Source organism: Eleutherodactylus coqui, chromosome 5 (genome assembly GCF_035609145.1).
Source record: "Eleutherodactylus coqui strain aEleCoq1 chromosome 5, aEleCoq1.hap1, whole genome shotgun sequence".
Lineage (NCBI taxonomy): Eukaryota > Metazoa > Chordata > Amphibia > Anura > Eleutherodactylidae > Eleutherodactylus > Eleutherodactylus coqui.
The window spans coordinates 85,944,613-85,964,688 of NC_089841.1; the positions used below are offsets into that span (position 1 = coordinate 85,944,613).

The window sequence follows — 20,076 nt, forward strand, 5'->3', positions numbered from 1 at the left end:
GCAGGTTCTCTATCGCCCGCCGAAATTTTGGCGTCCCTTCCGGAGCCCTCGGCACCCTGGATCTGAGGAAAAAATCCCGTGGCCGAGCCGCAAACTCGATTGCGTAGCTGACGGAATTGACCTCCTGTACCCAGGCGTCGGCTACGCGGCTCAGCCATACCTCCCGAAACAGGGAGAGCCTGCCCCCCACCCTGTTGATAATGGGTGGGGGCAGAGCCTCATGCTGAACTCTTCGTACCTGCGCCCCTGGCAGCTCTTGCCCGGGACCGCCAGGCTGGCCTAGCCTTAAAGGAGGGGCCCTTCCCCTGACCTGTTGGGGCCCTTCTAGTCTGAGACCACTGACCCATTGCCGACCGGGAGGTGAACCGGCGAAACGAACAAAGAAAGGACTTTTTCTTCGGTGCTGCCTTCTCTCTCCCCGTAGGAACCTGCGGAAGGGAAGTACTCCTCCTGCCTGTAGCGTCCTTAATCAGGTCGTCTAGTCTGGTACCAAAAAGCCTGTTGCCCTCAAGGGGAAGTTTGGTGAGGACCGTCTTTGATGCTGCGTCCGCTGACCAACTCTTTAACCAAAGGGTCCGTCGTGTGTCGACCGAAGATGCGGACGCTCGGGCCACAAATTTTGCCGCATCCAGACTCGCTGCACAGACGAATTTACCCGCCTGTATATTATCTGTGGCCTCCAACAGTTCGTTGGGTGGGGCGCCTGCCAGGATGTCTTTACGGAGCTGTTTCGCCCATGCCACGGAAGCCTTGCTCACCCAGGCGGAAGCGAACGTGGGCCGCAGGGCAGTACCTGCCGCCTGGAATGCTGATTTTGCCAATGCGTCCAGCTTCCTATCTTGCGGGTCCGACAGTGTCACGATCTCGGCTGAGGGTAGCGCGGAGCCTCTTGACAGACGTTAAACTGGCGGGTCCAGTGCGGGGGATGCCGACCACTTCTTTACGAGGTCTTCCGGAAAGGGATATGTGACCTCCCAGGATTTCCCCGGGTGCCTAAATAGTTTATCCGGATTTTGCCATTCCTTTTCTATAACCTCTGCAAAATCCTGATGAGCAGGAAACACCTGACGTGGCCGCTTCTGCCGCTTAAAGGATACTGTCGCTGGAGGTGCCTCTGTCGGCGCATCCGTCACCTGAAGTGTGTCTTTAACAGCCACCACCAGACTGTCCATTAAGGTGGCCAGTCTGGATACCAGTTTCTCATCCAAGTCAGAGAGGGATGACACCCCTGACCGTTTGTCCTCCTCTGAACAGCTACTTCCCCCTACCGACGACTGCGGTTGTTGTGCCTGGGCTGTACTCTGAGAAGCTGAGGAGCAGGAGGCCCGGGAAGGGTCTGGATGGGACCGGGCTGGCCTTGCCGTATACCGGGACCGAGAGGAGTGCCTGGACCGATGGTATGTATGGACCAACTCTCTAGAGCCGTGGGACCCACGATACGAATACCTAGAGCGGTAGGACCTGGAGGACCTGGATGATCTTCTGGAGCGACGAGACCTACGGGGGATATCCTCGCTACTACGGGATCTCCGCCTTTTATGCGATCTTCCTCATGAATGTTCCGGGGAGGACGCCTCAGAATCAGACTCTAAGTGGCGTAAAATTGCCGCTGACGAGCTGGCTAGGCCAGAGACTGACGCGGCAAGGGATCTAGCCCATTCAGGCTCGGCCGCCTGCTCCACAGGGGCGGCGGGGGGCACCGGGGTCCCTGGGGCTGACCGAGCCGGAACACACTTTGCGCAGCGGGGTTGCGCCTGACCGCATGGGAATTTAGCATTGCACAAAGCACACACATAAAATTTGGCTCTCCCTATAGCCTGACTGGAACCCTCTGGTCTGGGGTCAGACATGGCGTGATCCACAAAGACAATGGGGCCCCACGGGGAAGGGGTCTCCTCGTACTGCTGAGAGCGAGTACCTGCAGGGGGGGGGGGGGGAACCACGGGGAAGTGCTGCCTCGGCAGGGCTTACCCGGTCTTGCAGCTGTTCCGCGGCTGTCCTCGCCTAGCTGGAGCCTCTGGGTCCTGGCGGTACGCAATGGTTTTCTGGCCACCGGCGCTGGCACCCAATGCTGCTGGAGACTGGTGCTACCGCCGATGGGCGCTTGCTGAAGACAGGCGCTGACGTGAGGGAAGCCTGGTGCTGACGACAGGCTGAGTGAAGACTGGCGCTGAAGGCTGTCGCTGATGACCTTCACTGCAGGCCGGTGCTGAGACAGGAGCTGAGACTGGCGCTGAGATAGGCGCCAACGTTGGGTGCTGGTGTTAACGCTGGCAAGAGCTCCGGAAACGGCGCTAATAACGCGCTGGAGCAGCTCCCTAGCACAGCAGATCCTGGAGAGGGTACTGCTGCATGGGTAACAGGAGCGGCCATCTTTCTTGCCGGACCGCCCCTTTTTAAAACTCCCGCGCAGCCCGGATGGTGGCTGTCCACACTAGCCACCCAGCACTCCTGCGGACCCGCCGCCATCAGCCGACCCGAGGCCAGCCTCCTGCCATTTCGGTCAGCCTGTCGGCCGTTTCCACCGCCCGCGGCCAGGGTCCCGGTCCTTTGCTGCTGCAGTCTACCTACAGGTAAGCCCTGCAGCCTTTCCTGCTGACTCTCCAGGGGCCCCCTCTGTAAAGACAGTTTTTAGGCCCATACTTAGCCGTGAGGGGTTATCCTTCCAGGCGGTTGTCCTCCGCAAGTCCCCTGATACACTACGGAACGGCCATTCAGAGGGATTCTCCGGGGACACCGCAGCTCCATAGGGCGGGGAGATTTCTCGGGTGGCCCTTTGGGGAGTTCTTTGACAGCCAACCTGCAGACCCGAGGAGACAAAGGGGGTTGACCACTCTCTGTCGTCCATGTCTGTGTTTCAGCAGTGTCCCTCCCCCAGTGCTCACCGTCCAATGGGGCGCCACTCCAGAGGGGGGGAACCCTATCGCTGGCGGGCCACGACACAAATGCACAAGGGCAGGGTCGGGCCACCTTTTCTTCTATGGGTAAGACGCCGCAGTGTGGCGAGGACACCACCTTCCTGCGTCTCCCCCGGGAGGACAGGCAGGCCAGGAAAAAGCCCCGACTCCCCGTAACGCTTGGCACGTCTGCCTCCTGCAGACACTAAGCTAAAGACTGATTAGCTGAGTGCCTGCAGGGGGGATATAGCCGGTGGGGGAAGCTAACACTTGTGCTTAGTGTCGCCTCCTAGTGGCAGTGGCTATATCCCATGGTCTGGCTGTGGCCCCCAATAATACGGACGAGAAAAAGGTAGTAGTAGGTGGCACCAGAATAGAACTAATGTAAAACGGATCCACAGCTAAAGAGCATTAAGAAGAGACACAAAGAATAGGCGGTGTTTAACAGGCTATAGTAGTGTACTCACTAGTTAATAGAGAAGAACGGGTATGTAGGCAAAAGGTTATATAATATATATCCTTTATTGAAAAGCACACAAGAGAAAGACAGATAAAATCAATTAAAAATACCAAAATGGTATACGCCTACAAATGGAACTGCCAACATGATAAGTGACAGCCCTAGCGGCCTTGCCTGAAATAAAATATGAAGGAAGATGCAATAATACAAAGCAAGGTACTAATAGCCAAATGTCATAATTAAAATACGAATGATGTAATAAGTTAGATTCTATGCAGACCACTCAGTACAACATGTATAAAGGTGCTAAGTGCAAAACAGCATGAATACAAATGCAACTTATTCAATGTGTCTAAGAAAAGCAGCGAGGCGAACTGGATAGAAGAGCGCAAATATGAATGGCACATAACATACTCAATATAGAGGTGTGATACGATGGAAGGAAGAGGACGGTTCCAAGAGAACCCTCCATTTATCTGCGAGTGAACTATTATAGCCTGTTTGCACATCACCTATTCTACAGTATGTGGTTTTTCTTAGTACTCTGTAGCCCTCTTGCTGTTACTGTGGTGGTCCTGTGGGCTTTTTATATGATCGTTTTGTTTCTATAATAATGCTACTTTTACATGGGTCTCTATCGCCTGAAAAATAAATTCCGCTCAAATGAGCAATTTTGACCGAGTTGTCCTGTGCAAAAGTGGGACCTGACAGAGTACTGAGCGAGAAATTGCTCTAGAGTCTCTAGTTGTTTGATTTGAGCTCACGGAAACAAAGCGACTAATGAGCAACTTCTCCCTCAGTCTAAACAGGCAGTCGATCATCTTTGAACAAGCGAACAGAGTTGGGCAGCCGGTAAAGTTCTCCGGCATGCTCTGCCTATATTCGCTGAACATCATGTGAGAGCAGAGGAGTGATAGTCATTCCGTATAACAGCACACTAAGTCTACATGAAGCCAGAAAATTATGGTAAATCACTGTAAAGTACTGTTTGGCATTTTGACTAGAGATGAGCGAGCGTACTCGGAAAAACACTACACGCTCGAGTAATTTGCTTTATCCGAGTATCGCTGTGCTCGTCCTTGAAGATTCGGGTGCCGCTGCGGCTGACAGGTGAGTCGCAGCGGGGAGCAGGGGAGAGCGGGTGGGAGAGAGGGAGAGAAAGATCTTACCTCCGTTCCTCCCCGCTCTCCCCTGCAGCTCCCCGCTCCGTGCCGGCACCCGAATCTTCAGACCCGAGCACAGCGATACTCGGATAAAGCAAATTACTCGAGCGAGTAGTGCTTTTCCGAGTACGCTCGCTCATCTCTAATTTTGACACTTCAGATAAATTCTCACAATTTTAGGCATACGCTGACAAATCCTCATCACTCTCTGAGCGGTCTCATACCTGCCTGTATCTTGTGGCATAAAAGCCAAAACGAAAAGGGATCGGGTTTATTTTGGCATAAAACGAAACATTGACACGACTACAGGTTAAAATATTTCCAATAAAAGACATTTTCTCAATAAAGTCAATAAAATAGTTATAAATAAAACTGCGGTCGGTATTGTTAAAATAAAGTCTATAAAATGATAAAGTTCATTGGTGATAAGCCTCTAGGCGTATTCGCTTCGAATCTGCTGGATGCCGTAATACAATTCCATAACGGAGCAACAACTCGATGTACGGAGGCCAGTAGTCATCGGTAACTATGATGTAGGGGTCATTGGGGGTGTTCATGAGCTGGTTGATGAGAGTCTGAGGAGCAAAGAAGGAAATACACCAGATTAAGTATTTTACATTAAATACAAGTATCCAGGACAGTCCACATTTAAATGTGTTTATCATATAGTAACATAATATGTAAGGCCGACAAAAAACATATTTCCATCCAGTTCAACCTATTACCCCCAATGTTGATCCAGAGGAAGGGGTAAAAAAAAAAAAACTACTGAAGTAAAAGCCAATTATCCCCATTCAAGGGAAAAATTCCTTTCTGACTCCACCTGCAGTAAGAGAGAAGTAGTAAATGGAAAGAGAAGAGGATTTGTCGGTGTGCTTGATAAGTGAATGTATTGGATCCAAGTCACCTACGGCAATGTTTCTCAACTCCAGTCCTCCCAGGAGGTCATGATCTGAGGGTATCCTATGCAAAGAATTGCCACATCAGCTGTGCAATACTAAGAAAATCCTGAAAGCCTGGCCTGTTGGGTGGGCATATTAACACCAGATTTCTGCCCTACTCAGCAATTCAAGCAACCTAATTGGTTGTTTCACCGCCCCCTTTTGATTGCGTGTATGTGGTGTGCTAGTGCGTGCTCATGTTTATGCAATATATCTATCCTCGTGCACATCTCAAAAGGGGGCAGTGAAGGGGTGGTGAATCAGCCAACCCAAACAACCAATCAGGTTGCTGGAAGTGCTGAATATGGCAGAAGTCTCGTGGAAAATGTTAATATGCGTTGGGTGGAACTTGAGAAACACTGTCCTACAGGACACAAATTTGCAAATGAAGACGGAGATAGTAGTGTTAGATGGGCGAGGTCCAGTTGCTGAATGAAACCATATAATGCCCGAAACGGCTCCTTCAGAACTCTGCTGATTGGCTTATTATTTTGTATAGCTTTGATGTAACTCCATGCTCTGCCTGCAGCATCTACGTCCGCCAATTGCAAATTTGGGTAGGAGATTTTTTGGTTTTAGCACTATAAATCAAGTTTGAAGTGGCAGCCACTGGGGATCTCCCTTACAGCACCTTTGCAATCCACTGCCTGTCATTAGGCATTTGGGGATACTCTTAGTTACTACCTGCAACTGAGATGTGGGGATTCAGATTCTGTCTTGTAGCTGACTGGAGAAAGACAGCATGGAAAGTGTGGGAGAGGAGGTCTTGCCCAATACAAGAATGGCTGCTTAGGACAGTTCCCACCTGTATGTGGATGGCAATCAAAGCAAAGAAATAGGAAAATCTACATGAAAAGCTGAATTAATAGAACTCAAACATGGTGCAAACAGCAGCAGAGCAGCAACCAGTAAAGACCGTGGCCGCTTTTGAAAGCTTTTTTGAAAACTAGGGTACACCCAAATCTTTGAATTGTCTCAGATCTGCCAAGCAGAGAATGTGCTCTACAAGTCTATGGCCAGGAATGCAGTGCTACATGTGTGCATTGTAGCCCTTCTTAAAGGGGGATTGTTTATCAGCTGATGATCTGAATTCTTGAACAATGAATAAAGGTATTGAATTACAACATCATAAAATAGCTTTCCCCTGGAAGATATTACACTTTATTTAGGATGCTCTGTACATCATAACAAGAATCACATGGACTTGTATTAATAGCCACTGTTGGCTCAGTCCATGTCACGGTGACCCCAAACGTTGTGCCCATGATGAAGCAGCAAAATCTTTTAATGATCCACCCACTGAGACAAATGTCCGGAGTCGAAATTCTATGTGATCATCATACTATATGTGGAAGAAGTGTGACGGATTAAAACCCTTCTACAATGTGCATATAATAATAATCATCGTTATTTATATAGTGCATGCATATTAGGCAGCACTTTACATGACATGATATTCGGTTCTGTCCAATCAGGGCTCACAAAATGCAAAAAGAAAAATTTCCAACTTTCAGCAACTAAATAAATAACATCTTTGATACAATTTTACTATACGCAGTGGACAAGAAAAATACTGTTCTTACATGGAAACCATTCACAAAGTACTGTTAATGGATGTTTTATTCTTATTATGTAACTCTATTCAAATAGGTTGTCCCATGAAAATAACTTAATGGGGGGCCCGAGTGTTCTCTTTTGAAAGGGGTGGTGATTATACCTGCGTTCTACTGCTCCCTTCATCTCTATGGGACTGCTGGGGATAGCCAAATACTACTGCCTGCTTTTTCTCTAGCAGTTCCATAGAACTGAATGGAGCAGTAGGGCAGAGGCGTGACCAGTGCTTCATTCATAAGCGGACACATGGGACCTCTGGTCTTGTGATCAGTGAGGGTTACAGCAGTCGGACCCTCACCAATTATATACTTATTAGTTTTCCACTGGGTAGTTGGTTATTTTCGTGGAACAACCCCTTTAACACTTTGAGCACACATATGTGTCCTGTTAAGAATTTGGGAGACGGTATGAATTAGTATAGCAAACTTCAACTTGTCTTGGCTATAACTTTATTAGGATATCCACATATTTTAACCCCCTTTTTTTGGAAGGTAACGTAAACCTTTAGCTCTATGACCTATAAGGGCTGTGCATAAAAATTAAGTGTCAGCTTTTCACATTTTACTAGCGGTGAAGTGACCCTCTAATACACTATGCTACCAAAAGTATTTGAACCCCACGATCAGTGGAATAGATTGTGTCTTACTAGCATGTGACATACCATAAGGCTCACACGGGTGGTTTTGATTTGCGGAACCCGTGCAGGGGCACCCGCACGGGAGATCTGCAAATTAAGCCGCCCATGGGGATACACGGGCGCTGGCATAGCAGCTTTTTAGCATGCGGATGTGATTTTTTTTCCTGACATTTTAGACTATAATGTGCTGCTGATAATTTGGCAATACCCTGGGAAGGGTCAACAACAAGACAACGGGCCTCATTACTAATCCAATACTGTTTCACCTGAATGTTCCATGATTGGACTGGCCCGTACAGAGTCCCGACCTGATACCTACTGAACATCTCTGGGATGAACTGGAACGTTGGGTCAGGAAATATGAACAGCGTCCAATTCCTTTGGGAGAACTCACCAGACATTTGCAGGATGAATAAAGGGAAATACCAGCTGAAGTATATCCCACTTTAGTAAAAAAAAGTATGCCATGGAGAGTATCCAATGTTCCAATATCATTAGGGCCGAAGGAGGCCTCACTAAGTATTAACATACGTAAATAAATACGACCTTTGATTTTCGCTCAGGGGTCCAATTACTTTTGGTAGGATAGTGTACATTCTTGAAATGGGTTGTCCTCTCCCTTAAGGTCATCTTAATATATAGACTAATGGCCCTTTTAGACAAGACAATTCTTGTTTGAATGAGAGAGCGACATCACTAGCTCGTTTGCACACATGCAACATCTTGTTTAAACGGATTTTTAAGCGATAATCATTCCGTCAGAGCTCGGCATTAGTCTGCAGTCTGGACTAGAGACAGTCACAGTACATGTGAGTGTATAAAACGGATCAGATCTAGCATAAGAACACTTACGTTGCCCCAATTTCCCAGTATTGATCCTCAATGTGGTAAAACACATACCACTGTGAGAATGAAGCCTGAGTAATACTGTATCGACAACACGAAACGACACTTAAAACAGTATGTCCGATTGTAGAAAGTAGAAAGGAAAGTTTATACAATGAACTATATGCCTTTACCTCTATAATAACATGTATATGTATCCAGTCCACACGAGGCTCTTCAGAGACACCCTAAAGAGATGGGTAAAGAGACATAGTTGACATTAACTATACAAACTCATGCTTCATTGTGATCTTCACTGGCGAAGCATAGAACGGAAACTTTTAGAATGTTTCAGACCTGGCTTTTTATTTTTTCCACCCATCCATACCTTTTTCTTCTTGAAACTACTTTCATGTTCGTCAGGGAGGGGAAACTGCTCCTGCAGGAACTGTCCGAATGTGGCTAGCAGTTCTTTCCTATAGGCTTTCAATTTCTGAAGTTTATTTTTCAGTTCCTGAAATGCACTGGGAAGAAGACCACAAATAATGAGGACTACCCATTCTTCAGGGACGACCACACGAGTATTACATATTGTGGATTTAGGGCCATCATGTCATTAGATTGATGACACTTAGACCATTTCACCCACACACACTTCTGTGGTTTAAAGAAAAAACTGGGGCAAATTTACTGTTCCATTCAGTTTGTGGCCACATTTATTAACCCATTAAGGACTAAACGTTGTAAATATACAGCGCTCGGTCCTCAGCTTAACCCTTTCCAATCCACTGTCTGACGTCTGAAGACATTATGATTGAAGGTTGTACAGCTCCGATGTTGGAAGACATCCGGCAGGGTATTATAACTGTATATTACTGGACGCTCTGTTGTCGGGGGCCTCTTCAGCATGACCCAATACGCAGTACTGGCTCTAGCCAGCAGATGGCGCCATTGTATAATGGCAGAAAGAGAAAGCCCCCTAGGAAACCCTGAATACAAAATTAGATTGCAAAGGGTTAAACCTGCGCCATATATTTACAATGTACCTTTTCTCAGAAATATTTTCATTCCTGGTCTTCACTTCCTCAAGCTTGTCTCTCAGTATTTTCAGTACATCCTCCTGTTCCGTCAATGAGCGTTGTTCTCTAAGAAAAACACCAAAAAAATGTATTTTAACAAATTTATATTCATAGTCAGCACAGTTTCCGCACTTCCTGCTCTCTTGACGGGTCGGTTTCAGTAAAATACTTGTATGAAATAACCATGTTGGGGCATTTTTCCTAAGAACGTTGTTGTGCTGTCCCTCTTGACTCCCTCCTGGGAATGTATGAATGGATAACTGGGCCAACTCTTCTTGTCATTAGGGTTTGTCCCTCCACAGTCACTACTAATTACACAACATCAACATTGAGTAGGTACATGCCCCATTGATTTGGGCAATGATAACAACCAGTTGCCATTTTATTCACACATTTTCAGGAAGGGTAACTCAGGAAACTGCACAACTCACACTTACAGAGAATACAAGTATTTACTCAAACCTGTAAGGAGAGGTGACAGCTCCTATATAACGAGTGGTCTGACACCTCCACAAACTAATTTAAAGGGAGGAAAAATAAATAAAGAGGTGGTCGGACACTCGTAGGAATCTGTACCTATAGGAAGTATGGGAACAGTTGTGCAAGCTCATTTTTTTTTTTTAATACTACATGACTTTGGGTATGTTCACATGGCAGATTTTGGCACAGATTCCCTTAACAAAAAGAATGCCAAATGCATGTCCTGCTCATTTCAATGACAACCTGCATTTTTCTGCTGCAGATTTAAAATCTATAGAAATCCTGCACATGGATTTTACCTATTCAAAGGGTTAAATCCGTGTGCAGATGCCGCTTAGCCCAAATTTCTGCAGTTTTTAGAGGCGGAATCTGTATCAGATTCCATTGTATGAACATACCGTTACAGTATCTTCCAGGTTTCCTAGAGTGCAGCACCAGTTCCCCCCCCCCCCCCCCCCCATCAGGTCATACACACACAATCTCACTGAAGCTACAGGTGTATATATATTATATATATATATATATATATATATATATATATATATATATATATATATATATATATATATATATATATATATATATATATATATATATATGGACTGTGTTGGGTTCACTCGTTATGTAATAGTGTGCAGTTATAGAGTTCTACCTGGATGTGTGTGTGTGTGTGTGTGTATATATTCTATACAGTACCATTCAAAAGTCAGACCATCTTCTCCTAAGCCCCCATTTTCACAAAACAGCAGCAAATGTCGAACAACAGGATTAAACCCTACGGACACTTTTGCACGGGACAGATTTAACGCAGGGAAAATTTGCAGCATTTAAAGTAGCATCTTTAAAAACGTGTTCACACGCTGCGGAAAAATGTCACGCTAAATCATTGTTAAAACTGACCTGAGCTGAAGATTTCACCTATTCAAATGAGAAGGTGAAATCCACACCAAAATCTATGTCAAAATGCACACTAAATGAAAAAAGTCTGCTGCAAACCCGCTCCATGTGGATATAGCAAAAGGTACTTTTACATGGTAGAACCTGACAGCTGTACCAGCGACTATTGAGCCTGTGCTTTACACAGTAGCGATAGTCATTCAAGTGATTGCCAGTGAATAGGAGTAACTCAAAGACTGAGTGGCTCTTGTTCACACGGGCCGACAGTCGTTCGGTTTTTAGCTCTGCTAAAAACAAAGTGACTCCGACAAGTGAGCAATTTCTTGCACAGTGTCCTATTGGTGGCCGCTAGAGATGAGCAAGCATACTCGCTAAGGACAATTACTCGATTGAGCATTGTCTTTAGTGAGTACCTGCCCACTCGGAAGAAAAGGTTGGGCTGCCGGTGCTGGTGACAGGTGAGTTGCGACAGTGAGCAGGGGAGAGAGGGAAAGAGAGATCTCCCCTCCGTTCCTCTCCGCTCTCCCCGCCGGCAGCCAAACCTTTTCTTCCGAGCGGGCAGGTACTCGCTAAGGACAATGTTCGATCGAAAAATTGCCCTTAGCAAGTATGCTCGCTCATCTCTAGTGGCTGCCTCTGCAGGGGATGACTAGCACCTGAATTCGCTGTTTCCAGCAATAATTTGGTCAATAATCGCCCCTTCCAAAGGTGGAAAAAGCAAAGAGTTTCCCAAACCGAACGTAAAAAAAAATACATGAATAAAAAAAAGATAAAGAGGGAATGTGACTCCATCCCACTAAAACTGTGGAAATTAGTCACAGATAACTTGTTTGCGCAAATTTTATCTTTTGGCGTAGGAGAAAATAAAGTTCCAAGTGCTTCTGTTTGCCCGCCGCTCGTCAAGATGCAAGTATGTCACCGAAGTGATGAAAGACTCCTGATATCAGGTCTACATGTAAGAGTCCAGCATGGTGGAAGATCACTTTGGGGGCATACAACATCTGGAGTTGGTGATGTGTTCCTGATTTAAGGCACCATGAAGGGTGTTAAGTACAGACACATAATATATCTTGCAATATCCTTCTGTGCAAGAGGCAGGCTAACGACCCCATGCTGTGAAGTGAACATGTACTAAACCAAGAAGCTGCTGGTGTTCACAGAATAGTGGGCTGATTACATCATCGAATGTGTTTGGGATTACTTGGATCGTGAGAAGAAAGAAAACATGTATCCAAACTTCTAAATCTTCTTTCACTGTACGAATGTTGGTCAAACTTGCCAACATTGTTGGACGTTGCATCATAATTCATTCCCCATAGGGAAGACAAAGGAAAGGATTAGGTGTACTGTCTTTCAATGTGCCCAATTCTTTGTCATCCAAGGAGATAAGCTGCTACTGGAGGTTTCTGACACCTCCTAACTCCCACCTTGCTTGGCCACCATCTAACAGTGGCTATCTAATGTGAATGACTAATTACAGGGGTTGTCCAGTTCCATGACATTTTTCCCCAAAACGTTACAATGCTATAAAATAACAAAAGGAGCAATACGGGCCTTACTGATCACTGGCTGCAGCGGACACCATCAGGGTCACTGTTGTGGCCAGTGACTAGCTGCAGTGGTCACACATCACTGCTGGAGCCAGGTTCACGCAGAATGGGGTGGCACTAAGAAATCGTTAAGACTATGGACACCTTTGGGTGCAATTTTTTTTTCTCACTTAAATGCAAATATTTTGAGCTGACACTTATTTTTGCAATAAGCTTTAATTAAAAATCTTGCACCGTTTGTCTTCAGTAGCTTCTACATATCCCTGTAAATGGATACTCTAAAGGCCCTTTTACAAGGCATGATTATTGTGCAAACCACTCGTTAGATCGAGCGTTGCATGACAATTGTGCGGTGTAAACGCATGCAGTGAAAAGCTGATCAGATCTTTCATGCAGACCATAAAATGATCGCTGGTCTGCCACTGCATTTGCCTGTATAAACAGGCAGTCCTTCACCTATGAACTACTGCCTGTTTACTGTGAATGTTGGTGGGCAGGCTGGAACGATCTCTAGCCCACCCAGCCTCCATTCACTGAAAGCACAGAAGTGATCATAGGTTGGATGGCTATTGGGTGCTTCAGCGTCCGACAGTTGTTCCCTGTAAAAGGGGCTTAAAGGGGTTGTCCCGCGCCGAAACGGGTTTTTTTTTTTTTTTCAAACACCCCCCCCCCCCCCCCGTTCGGCGTGAGCCAACCCCGATGCAGGGGTTAAACAAGAACACCGGACAGCGCTTACCTGAATCCCCGCGCTCCGGTGACTTCTTACTTACCTGCTGAAGATGGCCGCCGGGATCTTCTCCCTCGGTGGACCGCAGGGCTTCTGTGCGGTCCATTGCCTATTCCAGCCTCCTGATTGGCTGGAATCGGCACGTGACGGGGCGGAGCTACACGGAGCCCCATTGAGAAAAGAAGAAGACCCGGACTGCGCAAGCGCGTCTAATTTGGAGCTTAGACGCTGAAAATTAGACGGCTCCATGGAAACGAGGACGCTAGCAACGGAGCAGGTAAGTGAATTATTTCTTATAACTTCTGTATGGCTCATAATTAATGCACAATGTACATTACAAAGTGCATTAATATGGCCATACAGAAGTGTATAGACCCACTTGCTGCCGCGGGACAACCCCTTTAAGTCTGAATAGTAGATCTGTCAGTGAGGCTGCACTAACGGCTTGGTTTTTAGACCTTATCTTGTGTTTCCTACATACCGGTATTACGCGTATATCAGATAATTTAAGACAACAACAAAAATAAAAAGTTTGTTGTGGCCATAGAGAGAGGAGAGGAAAACCAAGCCATCAGTCTAGCTTCACTGACAGATTTTCTATAGAGGCTTAGACTGCAGTTTCTGTATATAGTGATATGTCAAAACTGCAGAAGACAAAAATCGATTTTTTTTCTATTAAACCCAATTGCAAAAATGATTGTCAGCCTAGAATACATGCATTCAAGTAAAAAAAAAAATTAATGCTCTCCAAAAGTGTGTATACCATTCAAAGAGGGTGGTCTCTGACTTTTGCACAGCACTGTACTTCATATGTCAAAAAGTGATCTCAGGAACTGTGGCACTACTTATACTGCGCTGTAACTGGGGAGCACATACTATGCTCAATTCAGCAATTTATCAGCAAATTGTATTCAGTGTATTGAGATAGGGAGTGAATGAGCGGAGTATAACATTAGTCAACAAACAATGGAGAAAGCAAAATATTGTGCAAATTTTGCCATCAACCAAAATGTGGCAATACTTGTCTATAATTAAAACTTTCACATACAAGGAGAATTGTACTTGTGATGTAACTGAAGCCTTATCCCGGCTCATCTGCATGCCTGTCTGTGCCAAAAGGAACATGCACGGGCTCCATGTTCGAAGTATGTTAACCATATGTGCACAACACTTTGCAGAAGTGAGAATTTATCTTGAAGGAGAACCAATACATCAGATGAGGCTACTGGGAGCCACACAGATGAGTGGTTTTCTCAGGAGAGCCTCACTGCTAGAGGGGCCTCCAACACATTGTACACTTCTACAGGGAAATACCAAACATTTCTCATTTTCTCCGAATTTCCAGGGTACAGAACACGCACTTTTCCAAATCATTCTTGAGTTGCTTGTTTTCAGCCCGAACTGTGGAGAGCAACAGCTCAAGTTCTCGACTGACAATTTGCAACTATGAAAAGAGAAGACAGTTATAAACAGTAACTTAGTACATTATATGTATAGAACATAGTTGAAGCAATAACAAAGTAAGGCTGCTTTCACATTAGATCTAGTGAATCCAGCGCCGAATCCATTCCGATTTCAGTTTTCTATGCAGAAACTATATGGGGACGTAAACCAGGACGGAACCAGGACGACACCACAGGGGTGAATACATCCAGTAGAAAGGAGATTTAGGATTAGATGCAAGTGAATCTGGTATTACTTTATTTACTTCATCAGGGTTTCAAAGATGTATATAAGTTGTAGCAACTTTTTGGAGTATGATCTATGATGGCTTTCTCCTTCTCCACACCTGGCAAACTACTTCTATTGGTTCATTTTGGAATAGGAGTCACTTGGAGTCCCCTAACCACCCATTGGCTGGATGCAAGTACCTATTTTGCAAGTCTGAAGGACAATCATCCGAAACGTTTCTACAACTTGCGCAGGCAATCTATAGAATGAGTCAAATTATGAAATGATGAATATTTCCCACCGTTACTGGGCATTTTAAGCAATGCCAAAAGGTGAACTGGCAAAGTATAAAATATTACTGACAGCAGTGGCCTGGACCCCTAATTACCCCCGGGCATCCCATTTTTTTTCCCACACCAAAAGATATCATTCTACCCTTCGCTCCATCACCCCCATTATCTTCTTCCAATGTCCCACAATCAACCCCCATCATCGTCTTCAAAATATGCCACCCTCATCCTCCTCCAATGTGCACTACTACCAGTCCCGCAGTCAGTTACCACTAACAGACATCCTGAGCCCCCTGCTGTCTTGTTCCTGTACTGCACTTATGCTGACAGACAGTCCAGACGGCAGAGTACTTCTTGTTCTGTATAATGCCTAAGAATTCTGTACATTGCCTAGGGAAGTATATCATTGTCATTAGCAGATCATTACGGACAAGGGGTACAAAGGGCAACATTATTAATGATGGGGCAACACGGGGCAATATTTTTAATAATGTGGCAACAAGGGGGGTATTATTAATGATGGCAACAATAGGATGGAGCATTTTTAATGACTGGGCAATATAAGGGAGCATTATTCCTGATGAGGGCATAAAAGGAGGGTCATTATTACTACTGGGCCCTCTGAGAGGGGGTACTATTACTATAGTGGGCCACGGGAATAACAGAGATAAAATAATGCACCGTGATAAGCTACGTGCATAGCCACGCTGCCTGTCCTTACCCCCTCTTTGGTAGGGGTGCCCTGTGATAAAACCTTTTCCTAGGTGTGCCCCAAGGCTGAAAAGGTTGGGAAACCTTGACCTTGGTATTCTATACAATGCCTGTTTTTACACATTGCCTGTAATATATACACCATTGAAACCGGATGAAATCAATAAAGTAAATACCAGTTTTACTTGCATCTAATCCGAAATCTGTGGTGCGTTACCTTTCCACTGGATGTATGCCAGAGAGACCCCAAGGCAGTAGGGGTCTAAAACTTCACACAGCACTTATATGTTACCCAATTGAAGGGTGCGACAAATGTAAAGCTATTTACACTATAAGGCTGTTTGTGAGATGGAAACCAAAGAGTTCTCTGTCTCAAAGTCACCTTTATGGTGCCATCAAGGTTCCGTCCTGGCTTCCATCCACATACAGTTTTCTGCACGGAGGATGGAAACCATGAAGGAACCAGCTAAATACACTAAATTTAATGAGAAACCAGCCAAATTGGTCGCAGACGTGTACCTGCCCTTTAAATGCATTCCCATCTTCTAATATATAGAGCCTCCAGTCATGAAGGGGTTAACACTGCACCTTGTACCCCGACGTATGCCAACATTTAGCAATGGAAGATGAAGATAAAAGGTTATACACAAATCTCACAAAAACTCCGTCAACTATAGGAAAAGGTGGCGTGGATGGAAATTGAACAGAACATATTGGAAAAACTCATGAAAGTAATTTGTCCATTTTGTTTAATTAAATGTAATCAACTTTTCCCCTCTAACTCGTGCGCGGTATAAACTCACCATGGAGATGGCGACGTCTGTCAGCAGTACATAAACCAAAAGGAAAAATGGCCAATTATCCATACAATAGGAATTCTGAATGACGTCAGGAGCCACCTAGTTATTGCTCTATTTTTGGGACGGCCGGTAATACGGCTTTTAAGTTTGATGTGGTGAGACCCATTAAGGATGTCAGGACTCTAAGAGGTAATGACTCATGACACTGGATCGACTCCAGAGACCGGTCAAACCAAGGTCTGACCAGCCTCGAGCAATCCCAGCCCAGATGTATTAACAGAGCGAGGAATCGCTGCAGAGAAATCACCTTTCATCTCCAGCAGAATCTACGGCTAAGATTCCAATTAGGAAAAGGATTTCTTTAAAGGGATTCTGTCATCATGTTCATGCTGCCCGAACCACTGGCAGCATATACCGGGACAGGGATGCCTGCTGCCCCCGTGAGTATTTTATTCTGAAACGCTGTGGCCTTTCAAAATAAATGTACTTTGACGTTTGGCTTGGAACGGATCTCCGAATCACAAGGGTGGGCTGTGCGGCTTCTCCTCACCTACTGCATGAGGACTGACAGCTCTGTCCCTTTTTGTGTATAGGCTGAGAGCTGGCAGTCTTCATGCAGCGGGCAGGGAGATGCCAGTACAGCCCACCTGTGACTCAAAGCTCAGCTCCAAGTCAAAAAGACAATTAGCTAAAGTGGATTCCCTCAAGCCAATGTCAGTTTTGTCTGGCAGTTACTTGCCCCTCCATAGGAACAACTTAGACGTTGGAGGTAAAACCCTAACCTACTTGCAAGTGCTGATCTGTCCTGTTCTCCTAGTAGGGAGTAGAAAACATTCAATAAAACTATTTATATGCTGAGTAGATGCCTAACGCACGAATGGCAAAAAAAAAATAGCACATTGCGGAAGTGCAGTGTACTTGCCTGATGGCGGTCTACAACTATCAGAAGAGAGGCAGCAGCATCGAAGGGGATAGGATAAGGAATAACTAAATGGTTATCTGATCGGTGAGGGTCCCACCACTGGAACTTTGACTTGTTATGACAACGGTGGTCCAGAAGGTTCCTAAATGAATGCTGCTTGCAATAGAGCATGCGTGCTACTGCTCCATTAATTTCCATGGGACTGCTGTAGAAACAGAGTTCAAAAGCTCTGAAAAGTTTAAAAACTACCGGTATCTCCGGCAGTCCCACTAAAAAGAATGGAGCAGCAGTGCACATAATCGGCTGCTGTTTAATTCACACGGGGGAAAGCAATCACTGTTCTCATGATTGATGGGAGTCCCAGAGGTTGGACCCTCACTGATTCCTAGATCTTGGCACAATCCCTTTATCCAGAATTTAAAAAAAACACCTTTTCTAAGGATACGTCACATCTAGTGGATTTTGTTGTGGATCTGAACCATAATCTTTGTTTAAATCCGCACCTTTTCAGTTGAAGTTTGCTGCGGATCTTTGATGAGAATTTTCCCGCATCAAAAAACCCACAGTAAGGCCCCCTGGACACCGGCGGAAATTCCGCGGCAGGATTTCCCGTCCGTACACGCCTGCATAGGATTGCATTACAATATGCGATCCTATGCAGACGGCCGCGATTTGTCTGCGCGAAATCACGCGCAGAAAACAACTCGCGGGATGCTTGAGCTCTGCACAGAAATGTCACTCCCCGGCTGCCGGCCCTGGTCTGCACCTGCGCTGGCTGCCCGGCAGCCAACACATGAAAGATTCGGAGCCGCAGGAGCAGGTGAGTGACGCGCTGCTCTCTGCAGGGGCTCGGGTTGGGTCCCGCTGCGAGAATTCTGGCAGCCAGGACCGACCTGGCGGTCTGCAGGCGGACTAATTTTGCTACTTGTTCATGTGCCATTAGATCTCTGTTCCTGTTATTCCTCCTGAAAATGAATTAGGAAAATGACAACTGGGTGCTACCATCTTACTTGTTAGTAGGGGGTGTTCCAACATAGAAAATATTAAAAAAAAGTAGAAAATCCAGCTCACCAACCAAGTTTGTGCCATACGCTAAGCATGGAAGTGTCCAATCATCGGAAGGTTAATATGTAGCAAAGAGACAGAATCCAGACGGCCAATTGATAGAGAAAAAGTAAGAATTCACTCTTATTATGAGCCATTAAAATGATTAGGCATTAATATTACATCATTAATGTATAGAACATTCCCTGACATGTATCTAGTGTAACAAACACCCTTTGTGGGCAGCAATGATTGAGCAGAATCAGACTGTGAAGGGACAGCCCCTACTTGACAAAGGAAATAGTAAAGCCCAGTTGTCAATTTATTCAAGATTTCTTAAGGGACTAATCTGTAAATGACAAAAATGCACATAAATGAAAAGAAAGCAATTAGCTCTCCTGACTTGTCTGTTTTAGGGCTTCATTATTCAAAAGAGTCTTTCTTGCCCGCAGCAACCAATCACAGCACAGCTTTCATTTTACCACAGCAGTATAAGAAATGACAGCTGCATTATGATTGGTTACTATAGGCAACAAAGACAGATTTTATTGTAGACAACTTTGGTAAATGAGGCGATTTATGAAATAGCTTTCTTTTACTGCTGTGTAAAATGAAAGCTGTGCTGTGATTGGTTGCTGTGAGCAAAAAAGACCATCAAATCTCCCCCATAGTAGAAACTGTAGCTTTTCTAAAGTTATTTTGGTTGACTTTTTACTTGGCAAAAATAAGCCAGACATTAGCTGAAAGTCAAAACAGAATTGTGACACTCACTACCAACACTACATTTTTTGTGGATTTTATTATTCTTTTTTTTTTCTTTCTACTAGTGTGACTGTTTACTGTGTTTTTCTGTGACAGTGGTCTATTTTTACTGTTGCCGCAGGGTGTGGGATTGACTTGGTTACTGCCATTTGAATACATTTCTCTAGGAGGCTCAAAAAAACCCATAAGATGTATTTTAAAAATGTGTGAATTAAAAAAATAAAAATACATCACCCAAAAAGCACCTATAGAAAAAAAAATATATGGCTTTGAAAAAAATACCACCAGAAAGTGTGTGTAAGGAAAGCCTTAAGATAGTATGTTAGGTTGAACTAAAGGACATATGTCCTAGTTTAGTCAATTTTACTGCAAGGTCGATCCAGAGGAAGGCAAAACCCCTATGAGGTTGAAGCCAATTTTCCTAATTTTACTGAAAAAATTCCCTCCCGACTTCAAATCTAGCTGAATAATCCCTAGATCTCTGACCGTTCCTAAGTAATCAGTGATTGTAACATGGAATATTGTAACACTCAAGAAAGAGGTCCAGGCCACTCTTGTTCTCTTTTATCGAATTCGCCATCACCATTAGGAAGTGGACACTAACCA

General features: G+C 45.1%; 1 protein-coding gene across 1 annotated transcript in view; it reads right to left on the reverse strand.

Moving 5' to 3' along the window:
• Positions 1 to 3,398: 3,398 nt before the first annotated feature.
• CENPK (centromere protein K) overlaps positions 3,399 to 20,076 on the reverse strand; it is a 58,956-nt gene continuing 42,278 nt past the window's right edge. The window contains exons 7-11 of the mRNA XM_066602798.1: positions 14,632 to 14,714; positions 9,584 to 9,682; positions 8,926 to 9,061; positions 8,732 to 8,785; positions 3,399 to 5,095 (exon numbers count right to left, since the gene is read on the reverse strand). Of these exons, the coding sequence (XP_066458895.1) occupies positions 4,937 to 5,095; positions 8,732 to 8,785; positions 8,926 to 9,061; positions 9,584 to 9,682; positions 14,632 to 14,714 (531 nt within the window). The 3' untranslated portion in view covers positions 3,399 to 4,936. The remainder of the gene's footprint in view (positions 5,096 to 8,731; positions 8,786 to 8,925; positions 9,062 to 9,583; positions 9,683 to 14,631; positions 14,715 to 20,076) is intronic.